A 25,563-nucleotide genomic window follows, 5' to 3' on the forward strand; every position below is an offset into this window, starting at 1 on the left:
AAAAAAACCTGAACATACATATGATCTTCTGCAGTGTTGATAAGCACATTGCAAATGCCCAAGGAGAAAATTTGTGTGGGGAGATAACTGCAGAAACTATTCTTAGTAACGGAGTTCCGCATCTGTTAGACTAACTCTGCTGGCACTGCACCGAAAATTTATATTCACGAACACGTGTTCCAAATGTTGTGAAAAATATACTGTTTTAAATTCTGTTTTATGTAACCTGAAACATCTGAGAGCTCACGGAGGTATTTTCACTGTGTACCGAGCAGGAGCAGAGCCTGGAGCAGTGGTCCCCAGTGCAGGGCTCAAACAATAGCCAGTGGTGTGTGGGTATCAGAAGCTTGCAAGTTAAAAGCACAGCAGAAGGCAGAGCAAAGCCCCATCTCCCACAGAAACAGGTTACACAGAGTCACAGGCCTAAACAAGACTGAAAACCATGGCTTTAAAACTGGGTTTTTGCTGGCTAAACCACTGTCACTCAGCTTGGGAAACTGAACTTTAGTGAAGCATTTAAGTAAATCCTTAATGTTCAGTGTACCACGGAGTTCCATTTTCTGATCCCCTCATGCAAACAATGTAAGGCTCAGACAAGCAGTAAAACCCTTAAGAGGCCTGCAGATGAAAATAATATGGTGCAAGCCTCATGTGTGTGGCAGTGAATGAGATGGGAAGCTTCTTCTGAAGACAGAATGAAGCACCAGAGCCCCAGTTTCCCATTTTAATCAACAATTTTACTGATCAAACTTCAGTATGTCTTTTAACTGTCTTATTTCAATCTGAAAACTAACTTTTGTTAGGGGAAAAGTTCATTACAGACATTTTTTTTTCTTTTAGCATCCTAGCATCAGCCTTTTTGTTTGGTTGTTGTTTTTTTTTTTTTTAAAGTCCTCCCATAGCATTTTATTTTTGGACACTACGAGAAGCTGGGCAGAAGCTGGCTCTCTCCTTGATACATCTTCAGTGCCTCTTAAGTTAGACCAAGCAGAAATCATGCAAAGTACACTCTTTCTAATGTAACTTCTTCATGGTTATGCCTCTATGTACCAAACAGAACTGGACCCTTGGATGCACCTATAAATAATTGCTACAAATAAAGTGCTGTCAAATGGAATAAGACCATTCACCTCTAAATCCACAGCTGAAATCTAATCAAATGGCTGAGAGTAGTCTCTGCATTGGACACCTCCTTGAAAACTACTACGACACCTTCCTGCAACACTTAGTAATAAGTGACCACATGAAAAAAAGTCATTATCCCACCGTGGAATAACTGGAACCTATACTTGTAAAGCAGCTGTAGAGAGGTCAAAGCCTGAAAGGATTTTGGAGAAAGAAAAAAAAGAAAAAGTCTGCAAGTTGCAGTGACTCCAGCAAAACAGTTTTCTAGTCGGTTAAACAGCCAAAAGCAGTATTAGTCTCTACCAGTCACATCAGACTTACAACCCCTTCCTCCTGGCTCCCAGGGGCCATATTCTGCTGCTTGTTTTGAAAGACAGCCCCCCTCTTTAATCACCTTTTATTAAAAAGCTTTTTTTAAAAGCTGACAGAACAGACAGGGCCCTACAGTAGTCGCAAAGAAAGTATTTTTTCCTGCTAACCCATCCTCATGGCAACAGCCAGAAATACCCTTCAGTAACCCGTACGTGTCAACAAGCTCCATTACAGCCCAGGATGTTTGGTATAGCAGTTATTTCACAAGCCTCTGGTGGGACTGTAAATTCTGGCAGTGTCAAATACATTTCCTTTTATTACAAAACCCATTTTGAAGCCATCAGAAAGATTTCTCATTTGTAAACTAGCACTTCTATATTTAGAATATTACTTGGATTACAGATTTATTTTTTCTTCCTGACACTGCAGAAATGGAGAAAAAGAAAAGGCAGGAGCACTAGCACAGGCAAGCAGGCAACTTTTCAAATACTGGAAAAGGTCTTAAGTTCTTGGAGAAGGGGACCGTTCCTCTGGATTTGAAGGGAAGGCCTGATTCACGACTTCCAGCTAAAACACTGTCCCTGACTTCACCTCTCCGTAAAAATGGAAACTCTTCCTCTGGCCAGGCTCATCTGCAATGTGACTTGTGGTCTGCTTCAGAAAGCAAAGGGTCAAGGTGCTGTAGGGATGTGGGGTGAAAAACCAAAGGTCCATCAAGTACCCGGTCAGGAGAGGACCGCTCACCTTCATAACTCCCCGATTCTTCTCTGCTGGAAGTACCAACACCACCTACTAACCCCTCAGCCAAACTGAGGGGAGCAGATCAGCTCTGCTCCCCCAAAGACAGGCAGCCTTTTAGAAGTATTGGACTAAGTTGTTTTAACACATACAATGAAGTACATCATGACGTGGACTTCGTGAGTCAAATAAAATGTGACAAATAGTTGATGGAAGTACAGATTTCAGTTAATCTAACTGAACTAATACATTAGGAGAATAAATAAGCCTCCTGTACATGCAAAGATGAACATAGGTTGGCATGAGACACCTCAAATCAACACTAAATCAAACTAATAAACACAACTGACAGGATAATGACTAATACCCCATTTAAAGCAAAGCACCATATAGCTCTTGCTTATGGACTCGGAGATTTTGATTTATTTGCCTGAGTTCTCCCAACTCAGATGAGCTTTTTTTCATCAGTTCTGGATTAACTGGTTCATTTATCTATTCAGAGTAAATGATATCCAAACTTTTGATTTCTTGACTAAAACCTGCTCTGCAGCTAGAAGTAATATCAAGGCCTACCCAAACAGCTTGGTACAAATAAACTGGGGGAGGGTTGCATATATTAGTTCCCAGATCTTTGGATATACTTTTTTTTGGGGGGGAGGGCACTGTTCCAATAGTTTCTTAAAATTATGGCAGCAGAACAGAGTGTGAAGCTGGGTGGCATGTAGCTGCCAACACATCAAGCATTTGCAATGATTCATTAGTCCAGGCTTCGATGAGTTGTTCCTGGTTTTGAAATAACTAGAGAAAGAAGGAACTAGACATCCAACCTGCCAGAGCTCAGCCGATCGGTACCCAAATTCCAGGTGCAAACCTACGGTATTGCATTCTGTGTATTTATTTTTATTTTAACAGAGGTAGCTATCTTGTCAAATGATGGAAAGGTGGTCTGCATCTTGATGTTATATACATTAACTGGTAGGGGGACAGAATAAACCAAGAGAACGGCCGTTGGCTAGGTACCACTTTAATGTTTCAGCATTTGCATTCAATCATAATCGAACTTCTCTGTTTTTCTCTGAATTAAAGCATTACCAAAATTTTATATTTTTTGAACCCTAATCTCTTTGTCTGTTTTTCCTATTAAACCTTTTTCCAGGCCTCCATCCTCCCTTTCCCCAGAGAAAGGGTCTTTGAAAAGTTTTTATCAGATACAATGTGTAATTTAGCCTGCTATAGCTATTTCCAGATGGCCTCCAACGGGACAAATTTATTCGCTTGCCATGAATTTTCCAATAGGGAAGAAATAAATGGAAGCGAGACAGGATTCCTAAAGCAAGAACCTTGCTAGTACCTCAGGAATTATGATACTTAATTTCTTCTAATAAAAACACACAGAACTGCATCCAATTCACAGAGATACCAAACACTCCCGATGACTTCACCCTCGTCTCTAACCCAAACAGCTTTTTCGTGGAAAGAGGGCCACAGCACAAGCAGGTATTCAGACTGTTGGCACACCTTACTGGAATCTCTTGCCTGAAAATGCAGCCATTAACATATGGCGGAATTGGAGCAAGCGCTTCTATTTTTATTATACACCATCTTTTCTGAGTTATCGTTTTCCCTGCATTACAAGGTATTAGGCAAAACAGACAGAAAATAATGAATTAGGATCAAGAATTACAGAACAGACCTTAGCCTTCCCATCAGCGTGACGGTACTTTTTTCTCTACAGAGTCCTCGTTCAAGTTGTGTTTTGCACAGTACAAATAATTCATGCGATTACACTCAAGCTGTTTCTCTTCTTTGGGAAAAAGAGCTCCTGTATAGCACCATCAGGCAGCTCTTATATGAGGATAGCCTGGAAGGTCAGGAGACAGATCTCCAGGTTCCTGTCTAAGACCACAAGTATCAGTAAGGCCAATATTTTTCTGTTTTGGTTACAACAGGTTTTGTCACTTCTCCACAGACACTACCTCCTTGGCATGTCACATCTTAACTGAGACCCTACACCTGCCCAAGGCTCTGCTGCCACGAACCTCTGGGCCATAGTAAACTGCCACCGACTACCCAAGCAGATGAGGCTAGGATCCAGAACCACAGGTTCCTGATGCTTGAGAAGAAAATCTACAAGCTGGTCACTAACAATGCCACATTTCTCCAATAACATCTGCTCAGCGCTTTCTCCCATTTACAAAGGAAGGTCCTCAGAGATACCTCCGAGCGTACCTGCCCTGCCATCCTCCATCAAGCCTGTCACAAGAGCTCTTGCCTGTGCAGGACACCGACCAGGGTTTTGACAACAGCGAGGCAGTGGGTGCGCTAGGACTCCTTCCCATCACGCTGACAGCTCTGCCTCATTGTTTCCCCCTGTAGCCATCTGCTTCTCATGTCTTATTCTCAGATGCCAGATCAGCTGTGAAGCATCCCACCGCCTTCCTTCATGCTCACATAGCACCTACCAGAAGCACAGGATACTGGGTCCCGAGCAGGGATCCTAAGTGTTAGGGTAGAATAAGTCATAACATGCAGAACAAAAGCTGTTTACAGAGGACTTTGTTGTTGGAGCTCCCCAGATATCCTGCTGGAGAAATAACGTCACATTTCATAATAATTTCCCTGATGTGTGCCAACTACAGAGGAACCCTCTTGAACCAGTACAGCTCCAAAGTCCCCTGTATCAAAGTCCTAGTCTGTATACAAAGCTGCTGAGGAGAAACAAGGTTTATATTCTGATTATTTTCATCCTGAACAATTATGGGCTCTGACATAATGTAATAGCTATTTTGGCACAACTTTTGAGGAGCATGAGTAAGCAGCCTCTCCTAATTGATGTGCAGATCCTGGAGTGGGTAGTAACTGCATAACAGCTTCATGTTGTCTTCTGAAAGTTAACACAGATGTGAACCCTGTCAAACTAGTCCACAGTCACCAGCAGTGGCTACACACTGGAAGAATTTAATCCTGTTTCATACATTATCTACATCTTCTGTCTCCCATGGAAAACAGATTAACGCAGGACAACTTGGACGTTACAGCTGCAGTCGACGCAAGTGATTCCAGGTCTCAATGGTGGCAGGAGGACTCAAGCAGCCGATCAAAATACCTTGGCTTAACAAGTTACTGTTCAGCAGCTGAGTAGCGAGAGCAGCCACGTGTGCTATTAGATGATAGCCAATGTGTACTAAGACAGCTTAGCTTAGTCTACGGTCAAAGAGGTTAGCGTTAACCTGCATTACATCATATTGCTATGAACCAGGACTTTGCACACAGATAACTACTGCAGTATAGCTGACATCAGTAAATTATTACACAGAATTAACTAAACTACGCTTGACCGTAAGATGATTAGTTCAGTGAGCCAGTATATTTGGGACATGGTTCCTATGGAGTAAGCATAAAGCTCGAGAAAAGAGTCCTGGCAGGTTATCAGACCGCTGGCATTACTGCTCATTCATCTAAGAGATTCAGTATGTTAAGAATCATTCATATAAAGTCATCAAACTGGACTAAATGGTAAAGATGTCACTGAACGTAAGCATGGTGCTTGTCACACTGTCTACTGGAATGCTGTTTTTTAAGACAGCAAAATTCAGCTGCATACAGAAAACCAACTACATGCCAGCCACACAACTCACACATCACTTTTACCGTGGTTTTATAAGGTCAGCAGTAAGATTTTATGTTCCATCTAACCCAACGTAACTGCAAGCTGCTACAGAAGGAGGAGTCCTGCCCTCCCACAGTCCTGGTTCCCAACCTTCCCCTGGGTTGGGTCTTGTAACTGTGTAGCCATCGCACAAGTCAGTTCTATAAGCAGATGGAGAACTTTTTTTGGAGCATGTGCGGTCCTTTCCTATTGAATCAGGAGGATAAACCAACTCTCTCTGCAGCCATTTAGCAGCCAGCTCCTTCAGAGGGTGCAGGACTGCGGCCCAAGGCACAGACGGGCACGGCCATACCTTCCAGCAGCCTGCAGCCAGGGGAGATCAGGTGTAGCACAAAGCCACACCCCGTGCAGCGCACAGTCCTTCTGCTCGTGTTCATAAGGTGAACTTTTACCCCACATTACTGCCTTGGAAATAAAGTAGTTAAGTGATAAGAGGCTATTTTTTCCCTTAAATCACTTAAATGACAGCAAAGACAAAGCCTCTGATTCCACATATCTAAACTATAGAGGAGATGGCTGGGCGAACACCGAGCCTCCTGCATCTTCGCCTCTGAAATCTACTGGAGTAGGCAATACCAAAGAACTGGTAGAAGTGCACTTTAACTTGAGAATGCACACCACAGGGCAAAAGCACAATAGACAGTATTGCTCTGCAAATGCCTTTGTGTTCATGTTCTGGATTGGTGCTCTTGCATAGTCCCCGATACCCAGACCAAAAAAGATGCGTAAACAACATTTTGTGCATGTAGAAAAGGGGAAAGCTGCCCCTTATCCCTGCAGTCACCCAAAACTCCTGCGAAGCAGAAACCAGGGCAGTTTTCCGGGCTGTTTGAAGGCCTCGACCTTATATCCAAAGGCAAGTCAGCCCGTATAAATTGGTGTGATGACAGCAGTCCAGTCCTGAAAAGCATGGGACTTACCAGCTGGCACATACTCCACGCATATGTGCAATAAGCCTGACACTTTCTGGGGAAAATGAAACCTGTTTCCTCTTGCATAGCAGCTCTGCTCTTGCAGAGGGGAGCAGCAGTACACAGCTATACTCCAATGCTAGGAGTAGTTAAACAGTCCTCTTGCCAGAAAAGCTGGGGACCACTTTTCTTTGTCACAGTAATGGCTGCGGTAGGATGGAAAATATGGGCACAGCAGTATGAAGAATGCTACCAAGTAAATCACAAAGGCCAGGCCAATTTTTGTGAAGCAACTCTGCTGCCTGCAGGTGTAATTCTCCTCCCATGTACCATCCTTCTGTGCCTCTCTCCAACAATAAACCCAGTAGAATATGCTGGAGTTTGGGTTCATTCTTCACTTACAACAGAGAAGGGGATCTCAACTATTAGTCCGTATCACCCAGTTGAACCAGGGGTCCCTCTATCTTCATACACTTTTCTCCCAGCCTCTGTGAATGCCTCACACCTTCTGGTAGTTGCACTGTCACAGTCATCCAATGTCCAGATTTCAGAAAAAGCCGTACAATAAACCTATGTGCAACAAAAAGTCAGTGTGCAACAACAGAAATCCCAACTCTATCACTAATTCCCAATTTAATTCAGAACATTCCTTAACCATACAAATGCAGAGGTAAGGCAGTGCCTTCAAAATGCTCTTCATTAAGAACTCAGCATCTAGCACAGCTCCCTGTAAACTGCATATAATCTAATTTCTGCACTACCCTGTTTCAGTTTCTCATTACTGAGTATCTTTCATGTTTTAATTCACATGACATTAGATTTGCTGCATTAAATGAGCACCTTCTGAACTCCAGAATAAAATGGAGGTTAATTACTAAACCAGATTTTTAAGTGAGAGTAAAACTCTATTAATGCCTAAAGCAATGCTAAACTTGACAACTTAATTGAAGTTAAGCATTGCAGAGTTAAACTGCCCCAACAGCTTTATTCAAGCAGCAGCTCACACAGTGAGACCTCCCAGGATCCCACGTTTTACCCAGATGACAGAGGACAGGACTCCTCCTGCTCCCGAATCTTGCGTTTGCAGCAAGATACTCAAGTGGCACTTTGAGATGGCCTTGTAAGCAGATGACCAGACAGCTCCCCCTACCTTGCTTCTCCTCATCTCCCTTGTACACACCACTGAGCCTTAGAATAAGCAAGGGGAGACAAACAGAAGTGACGGGGTAAAAAAAGAGCTCTCACTGCAGGTGCAGGTAGAACCAAAAACTACAGTGAAAATCTGCCAACTTCTAACATTCACGTGGTATTAACTTTGTCACCAAGGCACCCAAGAGGTAAGCCTTACAGCATCTGGGGAGTGCAGATACCGCTGCACACTGTTTACCATCCAAAGTCACTCATTTGCACGAGAAAAGCCCAATCGGACTGCATAAATGCAGACATCATCCTCGTCTATAAACGTAAAGTAAGAAGGAGCATTGACGCTATTGCGTTTGCTTGGAGCTTCTAGATGACAATAAGTAATCAAGTCTCTTCCCCAACAAGTGCTACTCTGGGAAAGCACCCTTAACTTTCTGCTCATTTCTCAATAGTTATTGGAAATGCAAAAGGAACAAAAGTCTGGAGCAATAAACATGGTTTATTTTTTATACTGGATGTTTTGCTATAGCCAGTCAGCTTCAGTTACCCAAACATGTCAGAGCTTGACAGTTACAGAGAAATGAATGCAGCCTCAGAAAATACAAACTGGAGACTGTATGGTCAGCACATGTTCATTTCTATGTCTGATACCAAGTGAATCAAGTAAGACTGCTATGGCATCGCATAGCGCTGGACTCTTACTTGCTATTGACAGTGTTGTTACAGATTTGTATTTAACTGCTACACTTTACCCTGGAAGGCACCTCCGAAGTAAACTTTTTCAGTAATTCCAGTAAACCTTTTTTATGCTAAAGAACACATTCTGTAAGATCTCCAGTCTGTTGGTCCTTGAAGCTGCCAAAAGCAATCTGCAGAAAACTGAAGTGTAGTTCTAGATAACTGTGTGACGGACAGCCAAGGCAAGATCAGTCCTGACTGAAGCTTAGATACTCAATTCCATGTGCTATTTGTTTAATATAGCTTGGCAGAAGCATACTGTACACTGTCCCGATGAACACAGACACAGTTGCAGGTTACAAAAAGGCACTTTGTGCACAGCACACTGAGGAACCAATTCTAGAATCACCCCAGAGCATGAAATGGCCAAAGTTCGTGTTTACTATTTTAGAAGTAATTTCAACTTCAGTGTATGAATTCATAGCAGGCAAGTTAGTGCTGGTGCATCAAAGAACTGGAAAATTTTAGTCAACAGCCTTGTGGAATTATTATACAGGTTAAACAGTCCAGATAACATCACAAGCGATGAGCATCTGTCAAATGCTCTGCACAAACAACACCAAGCTACAGTCTTGCAGCACTGGACACAACCTCTGCACTGAAGCTGAAGTGCTTATTAAATGTAATGTTATGTTGTAGGGTGCTTTGCATCCATCCGCAATGGGGAATGACAGAGCAGAAGCACTAGTTTGTGTCAAACAAGATGGAATCAAGACAAGGAAGAAAACCTGGCAGCCTTTGAGCCAAGACTGAAAAGGACACAGAAGTTTTGCCCACCAGGTCTTTAACTATGCCTGTACAATCACTTCCTTTTAGGACAAATTGCAACAGTTTAGATAAGCAATAACTCTCCTTGTCTTACTTAGAAAAGCAAAGCTGAAGAAGCGCAACTTGGGGAGGTGTGCAGCCTCCTGCATACTTCATCTCATGCATACTGTGATACGTAAGTCAAAAAACATGAGTTACGTATAACCCAAAAAAAAAAACCCCAAACAAAAAATCCACACCTTTTTACTGTGAGGATCATCAATACTGGAACAGGTCACCCAGAGAAGTTGTGGAGTCTCTGTCTTTGGAGATACTCAAAACCCAACAAGACATGGCTCTGAGCAACCTACTCAACATGATGAGCAGCAGAGCCGGACGAGATGATCTCCAGAGGTGTCACCTCAATAACTCTGTGATTCTACACAGCCACTGGGAAAAACATAAGACTGTTGAAAACAACCCTATTCCAAATTTTCAGAATCTGTCTACATGACACCTGATATTAGACTAACAACGCTGTGGTAGGCTTTGAGAACAACCTAGTTTGGATTCAGAAAGCTGCCGTCACATACAGCTGCTTTTTCACAGGAGCCACACAAGCACTTGCTATCACAGTAGACACACACACACGAGTGCTCAAGGAACTGTTCTTCATGATTTAAGCATGTACAAATCTAAATACTCATCTCTCAAATACCTAAAACTTTCCAATGCTGAGAACTTTATTACTTTCTTTCAACTCACTTAAAAAAAAAAATTAAAAAACCCCACACAACCAAGACCAAAACCAAACAATCCACCCCCAAAAAAATGACCCCATAAGCCAATGCTATCATCAGGACATCAGAAACTACTTGGGCAGTTAAGTCTTTTGGGGGTGGGCAGGGGGGAGAAAGAAAAATCTGACTGAGAGTGCTCTTCCTCTGTTAAACAGACTGTGCTGAAATTCAGTTAATTCTGCATCTCATGTTGAAAAGATTATGCATTTATCTTTTTCTAGTGGGATTTTTTACTTTTCTAAGTAGTGTTTCAACGAAAGTGGAATATATTAAAATCACAGTGTCAGGCTCAAAAGTACATCAGATTTAACAGCCTGCCATATGCTGAACACTTCTCCCAATCCAGCAACGTATTCAAACCACGAGCTGAAACTAAAGCACAAACAGTCTTGAGCAGCACAGTTCACATGCTTAAGGTTTGCTGGATCAGGGTAGAGCACTCCCGTGTTTGTTACAGCCCTAGGGCTGCAACAAGTCTAAACCTACGAGTACGAAATCAATTGAATTATTTAGGATTCTGAAATAAAGAATACATGGAATTGTTTTGCTGAACAGAGGTTTGGTCAAGGGAAGTCTTTAACCATCTGTTTAACTTTATCTGGCATTTAAGTCTGATCTCTTTCAAAGAAGCCTCAGCATGAACGCTGAATGCTTTCTTCAGCTTGCAGCTCCCACTATGCCAAGGATTCAAAGTACTTTAGAGGGGGGGAAAAAAAAAAGCCTATGGCAAGCATTTGCTCAGGAAGAATGCTTTCGGGAGAGACTGTATATCATTTTAATATTTCAATTACTTTTACAACTTCAAACAAGCCCAAGTTGTTTCTAAAATTCCCGGTCATAAACCAGCACATAGTTACCTCCCTGAATTTTAACTCAAATTCTCATCTTCATCTAACAAGATGCCAGGAAACAGAAAAGAGCCTGTTACCAAAAACTTCGATAAAATTCAGTTAAATTATCCAGATGGTTTTCATTCCACAGAAAATACTAAACCAGCAGTTTGCAGACCATAGCATTTTCTAAATACACAAAATAAAGAGAAAACAATACACAAATAGAAAGTGCAAATGCTGAGCCCGTTATATTTTTGTTCCAGCAGAAATGCAACACAATCAATACAATCTTGCAGTTCTAGAGCACCCGTCTTTCTGCTGCCAAGGGTGCTCTGCAACTGTAAGTGCCACCAAATGAAGCGCACACAGTTCCTAGTTCGACCACTTATTTTTTCCCATGCTACATGCAGAAAGGAGTCACTGCATTTCTATCACATAGCCCCAAAGCCAGGCATTCCCTACAGCACTACAAGAAGCCAAACAGCACCTACTGAACAACCGATGTGCTTTGGATGACTCTGCAAGCAGCCAAATTTAGCATTTCTCCAAAGCATAGCCTGATTCTGCAGCTCTTAAATACAGGGAAAACTGTCTTAGGTTAAATAATGATTACAGAATTGGAATTTCAAGAGTTGTGAAAGTCCTTGCCACAAAAAATAAACCTACTGAAAAGAGGCAACAAGGAATTGAAATTTTCTGCACTGTGTTATTTAATAAACCTCAATGCAAAGGTATTAAATTATAGATGGAAAACATGCAGAGTTGTATGACAACACCAGAAATCATTCAAATCCACCACCAGCAGAATTAGAAAACTGATCAGAAAGATCAGCAAGAGATGAGCCATGGAAAAATCTCTCTGCAGTTACAGATGGATATTCATCCCTTTTACATGGCACCTCACTAAAACGTTTCATAGCAACGGGGCAGGAGTTATCAGACAGCAGGGGATGAGACTGGTAACCATACAAACCAGTATCACTCTCCAGCTCATAGCACATCTCCAAAATGAGATGAGAAAACAGGCTAACGAGCAAACCCAACACTTAAACAAGGAGGAGCTGTAAGAAATCACTGAAGCATTTCTGCTCTAGGTCATTAATATGTTTTTTCCTGCAGTACCGCTGGTTTTCCACATCAGCCAGCCAGGATGGCACAGACAAGAGCATCACCACGATCTGCTGAACACTGCACCATATTGATAGTGCACTGATGCTCTCGCAATCCTTTGGGAGAGCATGACCTGTCATCTTCCGTGTGCCTCTGTCTCTGTGCCTACCTAAAATAGATGCAATGCCCAGGCTGCCCAGGAGAAGCTCTGGGTATGAAAACAGTGGGATTACCAGCTGAGACTGCAACCACCATCAGAGGTGCTCCAGGTCACAGCTGACTACAAGAGCCACCTTTCCTCACCAGCCTCCTTTCACTGAGCTGGTACGCAGCACGACGCTCGGCACAGCAGAACAGCCTTTGGGAACACGAGATCGTTGGACCTGTTCCTCTGCAGGTCTATTTATAGTCTCAAGTGGTGCTGCAGGGCCAAAGGCCAAACGGTCAACAGGTTCAAAGAGCAAGTCCCCAAAGATCCCACCTGAGACCCAAGAACAGACGCACCTCCCGGATCAGAGCAAGAGGTCACTGCACACACTGCAGACCCAGAGGAGGGATATTTTGTCCTACGGAGATCGTGGTACCCCAGCACAACCCTTACAAGCACCTTCATTAGAAAGGCTAAGTGAGAGATAATTAACAGTCTCCTCCACAAACGAGGACTCCTTTGGAAAGACAGTAATTACTGCCCACTCAGAGGGATCTCTCCCAGAAAGCAGGAGGCTGCTGTGAAGGCAGGGTGGCAGATTCCTTTGGGAAATACCAAAAAGGCTGCAAGAAAGACCCTCCCCAGCTCTGCAAACGTGCAGGAGCAGCACCAGGCCCCTTCCAGCCAGCCCCATCTTCTTTGTAGGGGCAGCTCCAGCACCTTCAAGATCCTCGTAACAGGCAGACCCATTTCACTTTTTTCTACATTACTCGACACACTTGAAAAACAGAAAGTCCTTGCTGGCCTGCAGCATCTTCAGGGCGAGCAGCTCCCACAGCACAGCTTTGTACAGTAAATATCAAAAGCTGTATTAGCTGGGAACCAAATTATCACTTGCAGAATAGTTTTGCAATTAGATTGAAACTAAGTTGTGCAACAAGCTAAATCAAAAAAAACAAGTTTGTGATAGAGACACAATCTTATTTCATCTGCCTCACTTTACTCCTTTGTAACTCACTTCTATACAGATTCAAGCTTCTCTTGCTGTACCACAAATGATTTCACATTCCTAAAAAAATAAGCGCTCTTAAGAAATGATGTATACTTGTCTTCACTCTTAATATCCACCTTTGCCTGACAGCCTCCTCACCAATATAGACCACTCGGAGAGGCCCTTTGGCCACCAGTACCATCAGAGAGTCCATACCACCCATTGACTTCCTTGCCTTCTTGCAAGAATTCAGGAATCTCTGGTTCCCATAACCCTAAAGGTGTTTTCCCTTCACCCAGCTACCTGTGCCCCAAATATTATCACTCATATTTCAAGCAGGTCCCTATATTTCATGGTGTGATCCCAACTACAGAGATTTGGACAACTGCCTTTTAGAAACAGATGGAGCTGAAAACGATCAAATTTCTGAGCACATCTTCCTTGCTTCCTGGTAGAGCTGTTCCACTTTGTACAAATAACTGTTTTCTGGAGCAGGGTGAGAACCACCACAGGCAAATGCTCACGCCCCTGCATTACCAAGCCACTCCTGCCCCGACCAGTTCAATGAATACTATACAAGGCAAAACAGACTAGCTTCTGCAAAAGAGACACCTCAAAAAGCCCATGGTTTATTGGTTTGGGCAACTCCAAAGGGTGGTGGACACGTTCAATCCCATGTTTTGAGCCACAGACAGGACTGGAACTCAGAACTACCGTGTCCGAGTGGCTAAAGCTGGGGTAGGGGGATGTCATACTACCTGTTCTTCCTCATCTCCGTAAGAGCAGACCTGTCTTTGGCACATTGCTCTGAGAAAGGTTTAGCCACAGCTCACCTAGACCAGACAACCAAATCTTCAAGGGACGGTGTTCAACACCAACACCAGCCTCTTACGCCCTTCACTAGCTGACTCGGGCAATCACCCACTCCGCATTCTGGTTTTCACAAGCCTTCTTTGAGGCCACCTTTCCCTTGTGCGTTCTGTAAAGAACCTAGACACCTACCTCATGGTTTTTTTTAATTCCACTAGGCAGCAGAACACATAAAAATGAGATGATGCAACGCTAAACCAAAGTTCCCCCTATGAATATAGCCCTAGGTGCCCAACAGGATGTGACAGGTGGACAAGCAGCGAGCCGAGCAGGAGGATGAGGTCACGAAATGAGCAGTTGCATGGCATACTACTAATGTTAAATTCCAAACTCATTATGCACAAGCCTAACAAACAAAGGAGCAGCTTAACAGATTTACTATGTGCCTTCTCCAAGGGTGGAATAATTATTTATCAGATAGCAACCTTTGTGTTACAACAGCAATAAATAAATAAATGATCCCAGCAACTCTTCTGAACTGTGCCACTAGACAGACTGACATCTGGGATGTGCCTTTAGCATGGCTGAGCTTGGGTAGAATTGTAAATATTTGGTACAAATAACAAAGCTTGCTAGACTGAGCAGAAACCCAAACACAGTAGTTAATGGCATGCCAGGGGACCCACTGAAAGAACCCCACTCCTCCCTGAACTCCTTCCAGCTTCCAATGAACAGCTCAAAAGAGTTTCTTCCCCTTTGCTTTTCTGTAAGATCATCCCCTCCTGCACGTGTACACATCTCAATAACATTCTGACTTCATTCTCTCAGGTCACAACTGTTATTTATTCAGGCTGAAGTCCACAAACATTATAAAAAGGGTTTGGTTTGTTCCCTCCACCTCTGTATTCCTAGTACGGCTTTACAGCTGCATATTACCATGCAGGGACACATCCAGAAAAAGCATTTCCAAAGTCAGTCATATTTTATACAAACTCTCTCCTTCTTTATTTAGATAAAACTCAAAGAATCCCAAAAGGAAATAGTAAATGTGCACAAAACATGCTCAGCCAGGCTCTCCCACTCAGATATCTCAATGATCCTTTTCCATCTCTACGGTACTGTTCTGACTTCCCACTCTGAAGCTCCAGGACCACAACCCCCCTTGCCCATATTCCCCATCTCTTGCCATCTGACAGCTTCCAAAGTCTGCTCCCATCTTCTCACCCTGAAACAGTTCCCAGCTGATTTAGCTCCATCCCCAAGTTTTCTAGCTGGCTGCTTCTCCTCCAGAAAGAATCACAGTAATTCCTATTTTCTGTATGTGTTTACATGTTACAACAGGATGGCTGGGAATAAGATTAGTAATGATCATTCATCATTCCTGTCTCCATTCTCTGAAGCATCCCTTGTTCGGGACATTCCAGTTATTCCCACTTCTTCTCGCTACTTTTCTCCTGAATCCAGACCCCAGCACCCCTGCCCTACTAGGTTTCTACCATTCATACAGTCGTTTGTGTTGTCACATACGGCAAAGACAAGAAACGGTGTCTCAGCATCCTAGGGTTACAGGCAAGCTTTAACAATATAGTCTCTGTTATTGGCATGATGCTTTAAACACATTAAACTTGGCAAGCTTCCAGCACCTAAATATCTCAAAGCTGATCAACATCTTTCCAGGTACCCAAAACACTAATTTTCACTATGTAAAGTCCTTTTCTCACAGAATTCATCATAAATAAATTCTTTAATGTAACAGCAGGCCAAACCAGGCACGTAATCTTTGCACACAGACAAACAAAGCTTGCCTTTGTAGGTCTGAACAGACACAAACCTCCTTCCTACTCCCTGCAACTTCAGTGGTCTCTTCACAAGCAGTCTCACAAGATGGTCTGGGAAGACCAGACCCCCCAGCCCGCTCCACCCAGCCACTCCAGCCTAAGCAGCAGGTTCACGTGGGTTTACATCCATTTTGTGTCAAAAGAGCAGCACAAACGGAGGCACAACGTACCTGTGAAACTAGATCACCGTTTTTTGGGAAGCATTTAAGAAAGATGAATCCAGTTCTTCCAAGAGATGGGAACTGCCGCATCACCTCAAATGCGACTGTTTCCCTTAGCTGAAACGTCCCTATGAAATACCGACCACAGGACTGATCTCCAGCCGCCTGACACCGTGCCTGTGATATTCTAGAGTAAAAGAAAAAGGGTCTGAAAAAGAGGTATTTGTTTGTTCTTGGTGCTCATTTCTCCCAGTAATACAGAATTCATAAACTCCACATCTGCAAATGTATGTCTGCCTACATCGTAAAGGAATAATCTTCATGGGAACCGATTTAAAAAAAAACTTGTTTACTGTTAGAGGCTGTTAATTACAACATTAAAATAATAGCCCAAACCCTACATTAAACTTGCATTCTGTTTTACATAGCAGTATATGTAACAATCATCACAGCAAGCAGCTCTGTTGGCTCACGCTGGAAGAAGTAATTATATATCATAGCAACACATTTTTGCCCTTCAACCTGCCAGTCCAGTCCACACAGCAGCTGTGAGCAGCAGGTCAGGGCGGGGGGAGCCTACAGAAGGTTTCTACATAATCACTTACCACTGAAGGAAAAAAAAAAAAAAAAAAGCTATAAACCACCAGACCCTGGCTTGCATGCTTGGCAGAAAGCTTCTAACACAAACATTACAGCAGCCCTCGCAGCAGAGATGTTACCAGAAAAAATGAGCTCAATCCAAAGGCACTATTAGTGACTAAAGTATTAGCGAGCAGTTGCATTGCAAGCCTTCCTTTCAATTTTCACAATTTTTGTACTTGTACCAGTGATACCCACACCACCCTCTTTCACTTGGACACTCCTACGTCCTCTTCGAAACGCTTATTTTCAGGTGAAGCCCACAGACATCAATGACTAGGGCTTCTGCAAGTCGCAGGCTGAAATTCTGGCCAAAGATACTGGGACAGAGCCCTTTCAAAAGGCACCCCAAAATTGCTAGTGCCCATCCACAGCAAGCAGACCCTTGATGTGTGTAACACAGGAAACCACATGTAACCTCTACCTTGGAGATGGGCTGGAGGACAGGCTGATCTGTTTCAGACTGTATTACACTCCTTGGTTCCAGGGAACCTAAGTATTTAAATCTTGACACTCACAGCAGCATCAGCTTTTTTACCGCTGTTGCAGATAAAGCAGTAGCATTGTTATATTACTAATATGCAACAATATTCCTTTTCCTGTGTTGTTTTTCCCCAGTATGAAATGAAGTGTAGAACTACATGCAAGCCAATAATTGTGCTGTTACTGTTTAGCTGCTGGGATTATTAAAGAAAAAAAATAATCACAGTTCTAGTATAATATCATAGTGATGCAATAGTTAACTGTCCAGCGAAATCTGCCATGCCATGCTGCTTAATCATGTTGTCTTTGTTCCAGCAAAAATGATATTAAAAGACAGTGAATTTTACCAAACAAAAATGTTACAACCAATGTATTTCAAAAACTTTTCGAATCCAAAATAGAACGAGACAGACAATAATGGCCAAGAGCCTGACCAGCTTAATGGAAGTTGGACTCTCATTTTGTTCTCAACACTGAAGCAGCAGATCATTCTCGGAAGACAATTAACAGTCAACACGCAATTTCAATTTTTAGCAGAAAAGTAAACAGAGAATTACTCCTTCCTTTTCATTTTCAAAGTCTTAAAATGTGTTGCTTTGGAAAGCAAACCTAGAAATAGAAGGACAGCATAGTAAGTGTCAGAACAGGTTTCTCCTCTACCCTCATTTTTAAGCAGCTGGACAGATTTCTCCCCATTAAGCTTTTAATCACAGAACATGGTGAGAGGTTGAATTTGTTTATAAAATAACACATCTGCAAGTCTCTTCTGCTCTCGTTTCCCAGTTTTCTTCTACATACTGACCAAAACGTATGCAGGAATTAGTCATGCTGCCTACCACCATGCTGGAAAGGACCTCTAATACATCACCCTAAGTGCCAAATAAAAACACACGCAGCGCAGAATAAGCTCCGCGATGACTTGCTAATGACAACTGGTAGGTTCATAGCAGCCCCAAAAATTTTGGTCCAGAGGCTTGTGAAATTACCTCCACTACACACAGGGAAACAAGCAGTTCCAGGGGCACCCCAGCTATCCATCAGCAGGGCTGCTGCCGTTTATTTTCAGCCATTTAAAAGGCAGAAGAATATATTGACTCAAATTATCACCTGGATTCTGTAAATTGATAGTAGCCAGCTAGGGAAGCTTTCTGCTCACTAGAAAGGCATGGATTTATTTCGTGCACAGTGCATATGTACTTACACACAACTAGTACAGCCAGCAGTCCGATAAATAAAAAGAAAATACATGTGCATGCTAAAAGGTGCACAGTCAGTGCAGTCAGCTCAGCCTCAAAATATCTGGGCACCCTCTGATCAGGTTGGGAGCTAAACAAAATCCTCCCGAGGAAAGCAGGCTAGGGAAGCAAAAAGGTGATGTTCAACAGTTTGTATCAAAGCAAATGCTGAACTGAATTTCACAGGCTATTTCTGTTTCCTTCCTAAATAGCAAAGGCCTACTGCAAATAACGGAGCGAGAGTTTTGCAGAAGAGAAAAGGTCAACCAGGATCCCTCTCCATGGAAAACACTCTGCTACAGACAGGGAGCAGCACGGGCTCCCAGCATAAAGAAATATAAAGAAATACCACTTATTGTCTCCACATGTTTGTACAACAGACACTCCAATTGCAGCGTTTCCTTTTAAGACTGTTTTCAAAAATAAAAGAGTACAAAAAGATGTGGCGAGGGTTTCCTTCCCAGTGAAGCAAATTTGAGGTGCAGAATAAACATGGGATTATTGACTCACTCACAAAAATGTTACCGGAGAGATTTCAAAGAGACGTACTTTTGGCTTAGCTCTACTCCCACTGACGTTGGTTAAGACTTTTACCATTGACTTCAGTCAGTGCTAGCCTACGTATCACTTGAAACTCAGCTATTATTACCTTTTAGTTTAAAATATGTAATGTTCCTCTGCAACAGACGGAAAAATATTTCAGGAACTTTTAAAATCTGTTCCTCCAAGATACATTTTTACTTTTTTTTTTTTAAACACACCGAGACGCGGTTCCTGGATGCAAGCACATGTGACCTGTTCTAAATAAAGGATATTTTCCACTTCTTGCACAACTGGAACAGATATAAGCAGTAGCTTGAACAAACTGCATTGCAGAACCCAAACAGAATATAAAACACTTGAATAAGATCCATAAATAGCAGTAATATGAAAAGACTACCTCCAATAAGGCACAAACTCCATGTTGAGAAGCCTAATGTAATCAAGTTCAAATTTAATCATGCTGCAAAGTTCATTTACAAAACTAAATTTGATCATCTGCAGACTAAGGCACTTTAGAAAAAGTCCTCTTTGGCTCCAGAGTAAGAGGCACACATTTTTAAACTGTGTACTTCGGTGAAATTAATATTTCCTCAACAAACACTGTGTATTAAAAGGGAAGTTTTTACTAAGTCAAGACTTAAATGTTTAGCACAGCACCAGATGAAAAAAACCAAAACAGAATGTTTTACAGAGGATCCTAACTGGATAGAGATGAGGTTCTAGTTGATATAAGTAAAATATTGAAGGCTTACATTCAAAAAAAGCATTTGGACCCCAGGAATGACGAGAATTTTATAAAAACATCACTCCTTTAATAATGACAAACTCTACATCTCAATGCTATTGCTCATAAAGCAAGAATAAGCTTCCTAAAAAACTATCATACAACTTAAAAGTATTTCCTAATAATTTTTTCCACTAAACATACTTCAGTAACTGCATCATTCAGGTGCTTTTTAACCAGTCTGAAAATAAATAAGCTGGGAAAGGGCAACAGAAAATAGCACAAATAGCAGTAATTTACCTGCAGCTACATGGCTTTATTAAGAGCAAGGCAGTAAATTACAACAACCAACAATAAGTTGCTGGCGCTTGCTAGGTCACCCGTGCCATCCAAATGGACACACACTACATAGAACCAAAAAACACAGAAAAGCAATTGAATATAGAATCTTTTTTCTGCATTTGGCACATCTGGGTTAGTTCAGATCGCCCTGTGCAAAGGCAGACTGTGAAGTCTTTACTTCCAGATACCAGTTTCATGTCCAAAACATCGCCTTAGTAAGTCAAATTATTTAAAGAATCCACGCTAGTAGTACGACAGATGTAACTCAAGCCTACAGCGCCCTGATGACTGCACGCAGACACGTCAGGATCTGTGTTTACTTTTGGTAATAACTGATTATTTTCTTCAACTGATTGCCTGAAAATAAAACTCCATTGATTTCATTGTGCACTGCTTGTACCAGTAAAGAAATATTATTTACTTGTTCATTACACAAACACATACATATTTAAGTGTATGTACTTATAAATTAAAACTATTATCCTTCGGGAATATGGCAGGAGAGGAATAAAGTATGAATGTGAGGAAAAAAAATAAATCTCATTGTCTTACTGGCTAGTCATACAGTCCAGTTTCCTCTCACAGTGAAAAGTGACTCTGGAGAAACCAAAGCGATTAAAACATCTTCTCAGTTTTCAAAGACATTCAACCACAGCAAATTCCAGAGAACCCTTAAATGTGTCTAGCACTTAGGACAAGAAGCTAGCTTCTCATCAGTCTGAGGGGTTTAGGAAATATAGTTGGAACTGATGTATCTCAGCCCCATGTATTCTCTCCATCCCTTGTGATTAAAGCTTTCTGCTGGGCTTACATTTTTCCTTGGCCTCTAGCATTCAGTTGTGGCTTGGCCCAAGTTAGTACAGTATTTACTGCAAAAAGCTTTTATTATTGGACCCCTTGCGGCTTTGGATTGCAGACTTGAATTATGAAATATGGATGGAGTAACTGTGAGGGCACACTGAAGAGGAGATACCTTTAACTGGTTGTCTTAACTGTTTTCATCTTTAACATGAAAACAAACAATCTGGGAGGAAACAAATAGGAGAGTTTCACTGAATGAAGGACAACAATATCAGCAGGGCTGAGTTAAGCTGGGCAACAAAAAAAGTTTCTTCTTGGTTCAGAGCACTGGCGTTCTTACATATTTCTGAGCGGGATGGCTTTTTCTACGTACTCACGATTTCAGCTGCTATGAGTAAGCCAAGGATGCTTCTCACCTCTTATGGTTAAAAATCACAGAAAGCCCTGATGTTGCTAGGAAATCAGTAGTTCTCACCAGGGAAAAAGAGTAGATCGCTATTTAGACTCATCTCTTAACATCAGCTATTGCCTCTGGTTTGCCTGCTCCCCAGGCACCTTTCCAGAGCAAGGCTGTGGAGAAGACGGTAGGAAAGCAATTCCCATGGCCACAGTCCCATCGCTACACCACGCTGACCTGGTGCTATCCCACTGCCTGCTGTGTAATTACTCCTGATTTACATCCACAAGAGAAAGCAGCAGAGTGATGTCGGATACCCTTGATAATCATCAGTCAGACTGGTTTCAGGCCTGAGCAAAGCTGAAGGACTACAGAAGTCCTCTGAGATTACTATCTGCACATCATGAAGCAAACAGGTTTGTGAGCAACTTTTGGCTCCTGTTATCATTAAGTTTTATCAGCCTGGGTCCAGGGACAAGTTTATATGGACCTGGCAGGGGCCCCTAGCTCCTTTGCTTCTTCATCTCCCACAAGACCAGCAAGACAACCGAGACTCTACCTCGAGGTAAGAGCTGTACGTGAGCTGGGCAGGCTCCACGCTGAGGTTAACATGTCAGTCTGCTATCTGCCAGAAAAAACGGATTGTTATTCCACCCTCAGGGCTCTCTCTTCTTGCATGCATGGGTACATGTTGAGGGACAGGGAGGCAGACTGGGGCAAGCTGGTCACCCCTCCTATCCAACAAGCCCTCCTGGAAACATCAGAACAGATGCCTGCCTGAGGCACCACCAAGATGTCTGGATGACACATGGGGGACCCTTTAAACGCCAAGGGTGGGCAGTGCTGGCTCTGTGGGAGTACCAGGTGAGAACATACTGAGGCAACTCACTCCAGGGAAGTTTGAAATGTCAATGTTTAGACGATGGCCAAATACTCCAGTGCTTCATTACAGCGTTATCTTTATTATCACTTCCCCCTGAGAGAAGTGAACAATGCAGGGACGCATTCAGGTGCCAAAGCATCAAGTCACAGGAATTAAAAGCAGTTGGAACATCTGTGCAAGGCCAAATGCAGACCTGGTATCTAAGTTCCATGCCCACACCATCTGAAGGTATAGACAAACTGCTGACTACAAAGCAGACGACTATAAAGCAACAACTCCTGCACACCGGTGAGAACTCGCGGCTGGTGCAAACAGAACTATTTGACAACAGCGTGAGGCATCGGTGCTCCTCCATCTACCCTGTGACTGCTGCACTCCACTGGCAACAGGGACGCTGAGGCCAAAGCCCTGTGGGTCTCCTACCACAGCTGGAACCCACCACTGCTGCTGAACCCACTTCTCCGTGCTGTCCTCTCTCCGCACATTAGCCTGGCTCCCAGCTAATTACCTGGATAATGGCAACTTCCCCGCACAACCTGGGAGGGCAGAAGAGTTCTGGCAGCTTTGGTTAGGTCAGCTGGCCCGTCAGGCTGCGAAAGGCTGCACGTCACCACCACTACATGCACCATTTCTCAGCAACACCAAAGGTTCAGTGTGTGGTAGGGCTGTCGTGAAGATAGGCCACAGGAGGTGGCCCCAGATTTGCCAGCCCTTGTGACAGTGACAGAATATTTAACATCTTTTACTACAAGACCTTCAGCGTTTCTGAAACATTCAGAGCACGATCAAAAATTCATTTATTTACTCTGAAGTGTGTCTGACAGGCAGTACAATCTAAGTTCATTCTAGCACAATTTCTTTTTAAATATTTACCTTCCCATTCATTTTTCAACTGCATGCACAGACACACGAAGAGCACTGTTCAAAACTAAAAACCATGAACATAAAGAGAGACTAACAGCAGACTTGATTACAAACATGATACACCCGCAGCAATGACCTTATGCTCAGCTGAGTACTGCTTAGGAGAGGTGTGATGAAATGGAGGGCTCCTTACCGCCAGAGCACTCTGAATGAAAAACCAAAGGAGGCAGAAACATGCCATTGCTGACGAGGTAGATGCTCAGGCGTGGGAGAGCATTTGCTTTCTTTTTCCAGCACTAGGACGGAAAGCAGGTACCTGACACCCCGCAAGGGAGAGAAACACACACCGCCTTGTTTCCCTTTAAAGACCATATCTACGCGACGCAGCTGCTCCAGATAAGAATAATGCATATGTATCGGGGAAAAAACACTTTGACGTACCTAGGCAAAAGTTTCCAGTCCCCAAGCAACTGCAAGTAACAAACCCGCTCTCAAAGTCAAAAAAAAAAAAAAAACAAAAAACAAAACAACCTTACACGCCACAAGACCTTGCAACAACTTTGCAGCGCTGCGCTGACCCCCCCGAGTGCCGCCGCACCTGCCGGGGGCGCGGGCAGGAGCAGCGGCGGGGCTCACCGGGGCAGCTGCCGCCGATGCCGTCCCCCCAGAGGAGCCCGCGGGCGGCGGGGGCTCCCCCGGCGTGACAGCGAGGCCCCGCACGGCCAACAATGCCCTTTACATAACGCCGGCCCGGCCCGCCCTCCCGCCCAACAACGCCGCTATTATGGCAGGAAGCGCTAAATGGCCGCCCCGCTGCGCAGGATGCCTCCCCTCAGCGCGGGGCTGGCTGGGGGGGGGGGGTCCTTCGGCCTTTACAAACGGACCGGCTCAGCGCGGGGACCCGCCGCGCCGCCCCGGCCCCGCAGCGCGGGGGCACCGCGTCCTCCGCCCGGCGGTGCGGGTCGCCGGCCGCCGCCTGTCCCACCTGCTCTTGAGGGGCTGGCTCTTCAGCTCGTAGTAGGTCTTGGGCTCCTCGTGGAACTCCTCGCCCACCTCGAAGTCCGGCACGATCCCCGACTCCGCCTGCATCGTCGCCGCCGCCGCTGCGAGAGGGAGAGACGGGAGGTTACCGCCGAGCCGAGCCCAGCCGCGCCGCGCCGCCCGCTCCCGCACACACACAGCGCCGCCGCCCGCCCCGCCTGGGACTTGTAGTCCGCCCCGGGGCCGGCCCGGCCGCCTCCGCCCGCTGCGCACTACAACTCCCGCCGGGCCGCGCCGCGCCGGGCCGGGCCCGCCGCTGTCAGCCGGGAGCGCGGGGGCGGGGGCGCCGAGAGCAGCCGGGCCGTGCCCGCCACCTGCCGCCCCCTCCCTGCCCTCGGCCCCCGCCCCGCCCCGCGGGCTGACGTCACACGGCTCTGACGACAGGCAGTCGCCAGAGCTGCCGCGCGTGACGTCACGCCTGCCCTCAGCCACACAGGAGCGGAGGCTGGCATCGCTCCGTCCGCTGCTGGCGCTCAGCGAAGCCGAGGGCAGCGGCAGCAAGGGCAGATTCCAAAGCAAAGCAAAGGGCTTTTCATCACACCCTTGCAAACGTCCGGCAAAGGGTCTTGTCGAACGGCCCGGCGGGCGGTGGGTGTCCAGCAGCACGGCGGCATCCCTGCGCGGCCTCCGACTCGGGCATTGCCCTTGTCGGGAGGTCAGGCAGAGATCGAGGTGGGGGCTGTGTTAAGCAGAGGAGGATGAGATGCGTTTGAAAGCGAACAACAGAGAAGATCTACAGGCGACGGAGGCTGGCACACGTTGATAATTTATTTTGCCGGGTGCAAAAGTGATGGGCGTTCGCGTCCCAGGACTGTCTGCACTTTTCAGAATAAGTTCTCAGCACGAGAGTTTATAGCTCTAAGAGGCTTCCTTCAAGCTTTATGTGCCTTTATAAAGAGGCAAAAGCTCATAAACATTGCGAAGAAAGGTGCAATGAAATTAAACATTTGAGAGCCAGCTGGGTTTCAATTATTTGCAGCAGAAATTTTTTAATGCTGCCTCGTCTTCCAGTTTGGCTCCTGCAGGATTAGGAAACTAAAAGCAGATATCTTTGAACACAGCGTTAAGTCTCTGCCGTACTCCATCGTACCCGCAACAGGCCCCAGGTCCCAGAGACAACAGAAGCAGGAGGGCTGGATGGGAGGGTGGGCCAGGAGGTCTCGGCACAGGGGGATTCGGGTGTCAGGGATCAGAGACGTCCTGTGCCTGCCCAGCCCCTCTGAGTGATAGGGTTGGTCCCTCCTCGGGTTCAAAGACCTTGGGGGTAGAGGGTCCCATTCTGGACTTTTTAAATTATCCTGTTTGGCCTCGCTTGTTTCCTTCAGCTTGGGGTTTCGGTGCTGCAGCAAGCTGGACTTTGGGAGCGGGGCTCTGTTCCCATGCTCGTGAGGGGCTGTGTATCATCTCTGACCATCAGGATGTTCCCCTTTACAATCCAGAGGGTCAGAAACCTTCCTCAGCTCCGTCCTGTCTCCTTACCCACTGTGTTGTTAGGGTGACAGGGACCTTCCAGTTCAGAAATGCCACAGGAAGTTT

The 25,563-nt window shown here is 44.5% G+C and overlaps 1 protein-coding gene across 5 annotated transcripts in view; it reads right to left on the bottom strand.

Moving 5' to 3' along the window:
• MITF (melanocyte inducing transcription factor) overlaps positions 1-24,583 on the bottom strand; it is a 111,418-nt gene extending 86,835 nt beyond the window's left edge. For 3 of the 5 annotated variants that reach the window (XM_072875843.1, XM_072875842.1, XM_072875840.1), the window contains exon 1: positions 23,972-24,376. In XM_072875843.1, the coding sequence (XP_072731944.1) occupies positions 23,972-24,075 (104 nt within the window). In that variant the 5' untranslated portion in view covers positions 24,076-24,376. Of the gene's footprint in view, positions 1-23,971; positions 24,377-24,568 lie in introns of those variants that run through there. The other 2 variants (XM_072875839.1, XM_072875838.1) reach the window with 2 other exon arrangements.
• Between the last annotated feature and the right edge of the window lie 980 nt (positions 24,584-25,563).

The sequence above is a fragment of the Ciconia boyciana genome, chromosome 11 (assembly GCF_034638445.1).
Source record: "Ciconia boyciana chromosome 11, ASM3463844v1, whole genome shotgun sequence".
In the NCBI taxonomy this organism is placed as follows: Eukaryota; Metazoa; Chordata; class Aves; order Ciconiiformes; family Ciconiidae; genus Ciconia; species Ciconia boyciana.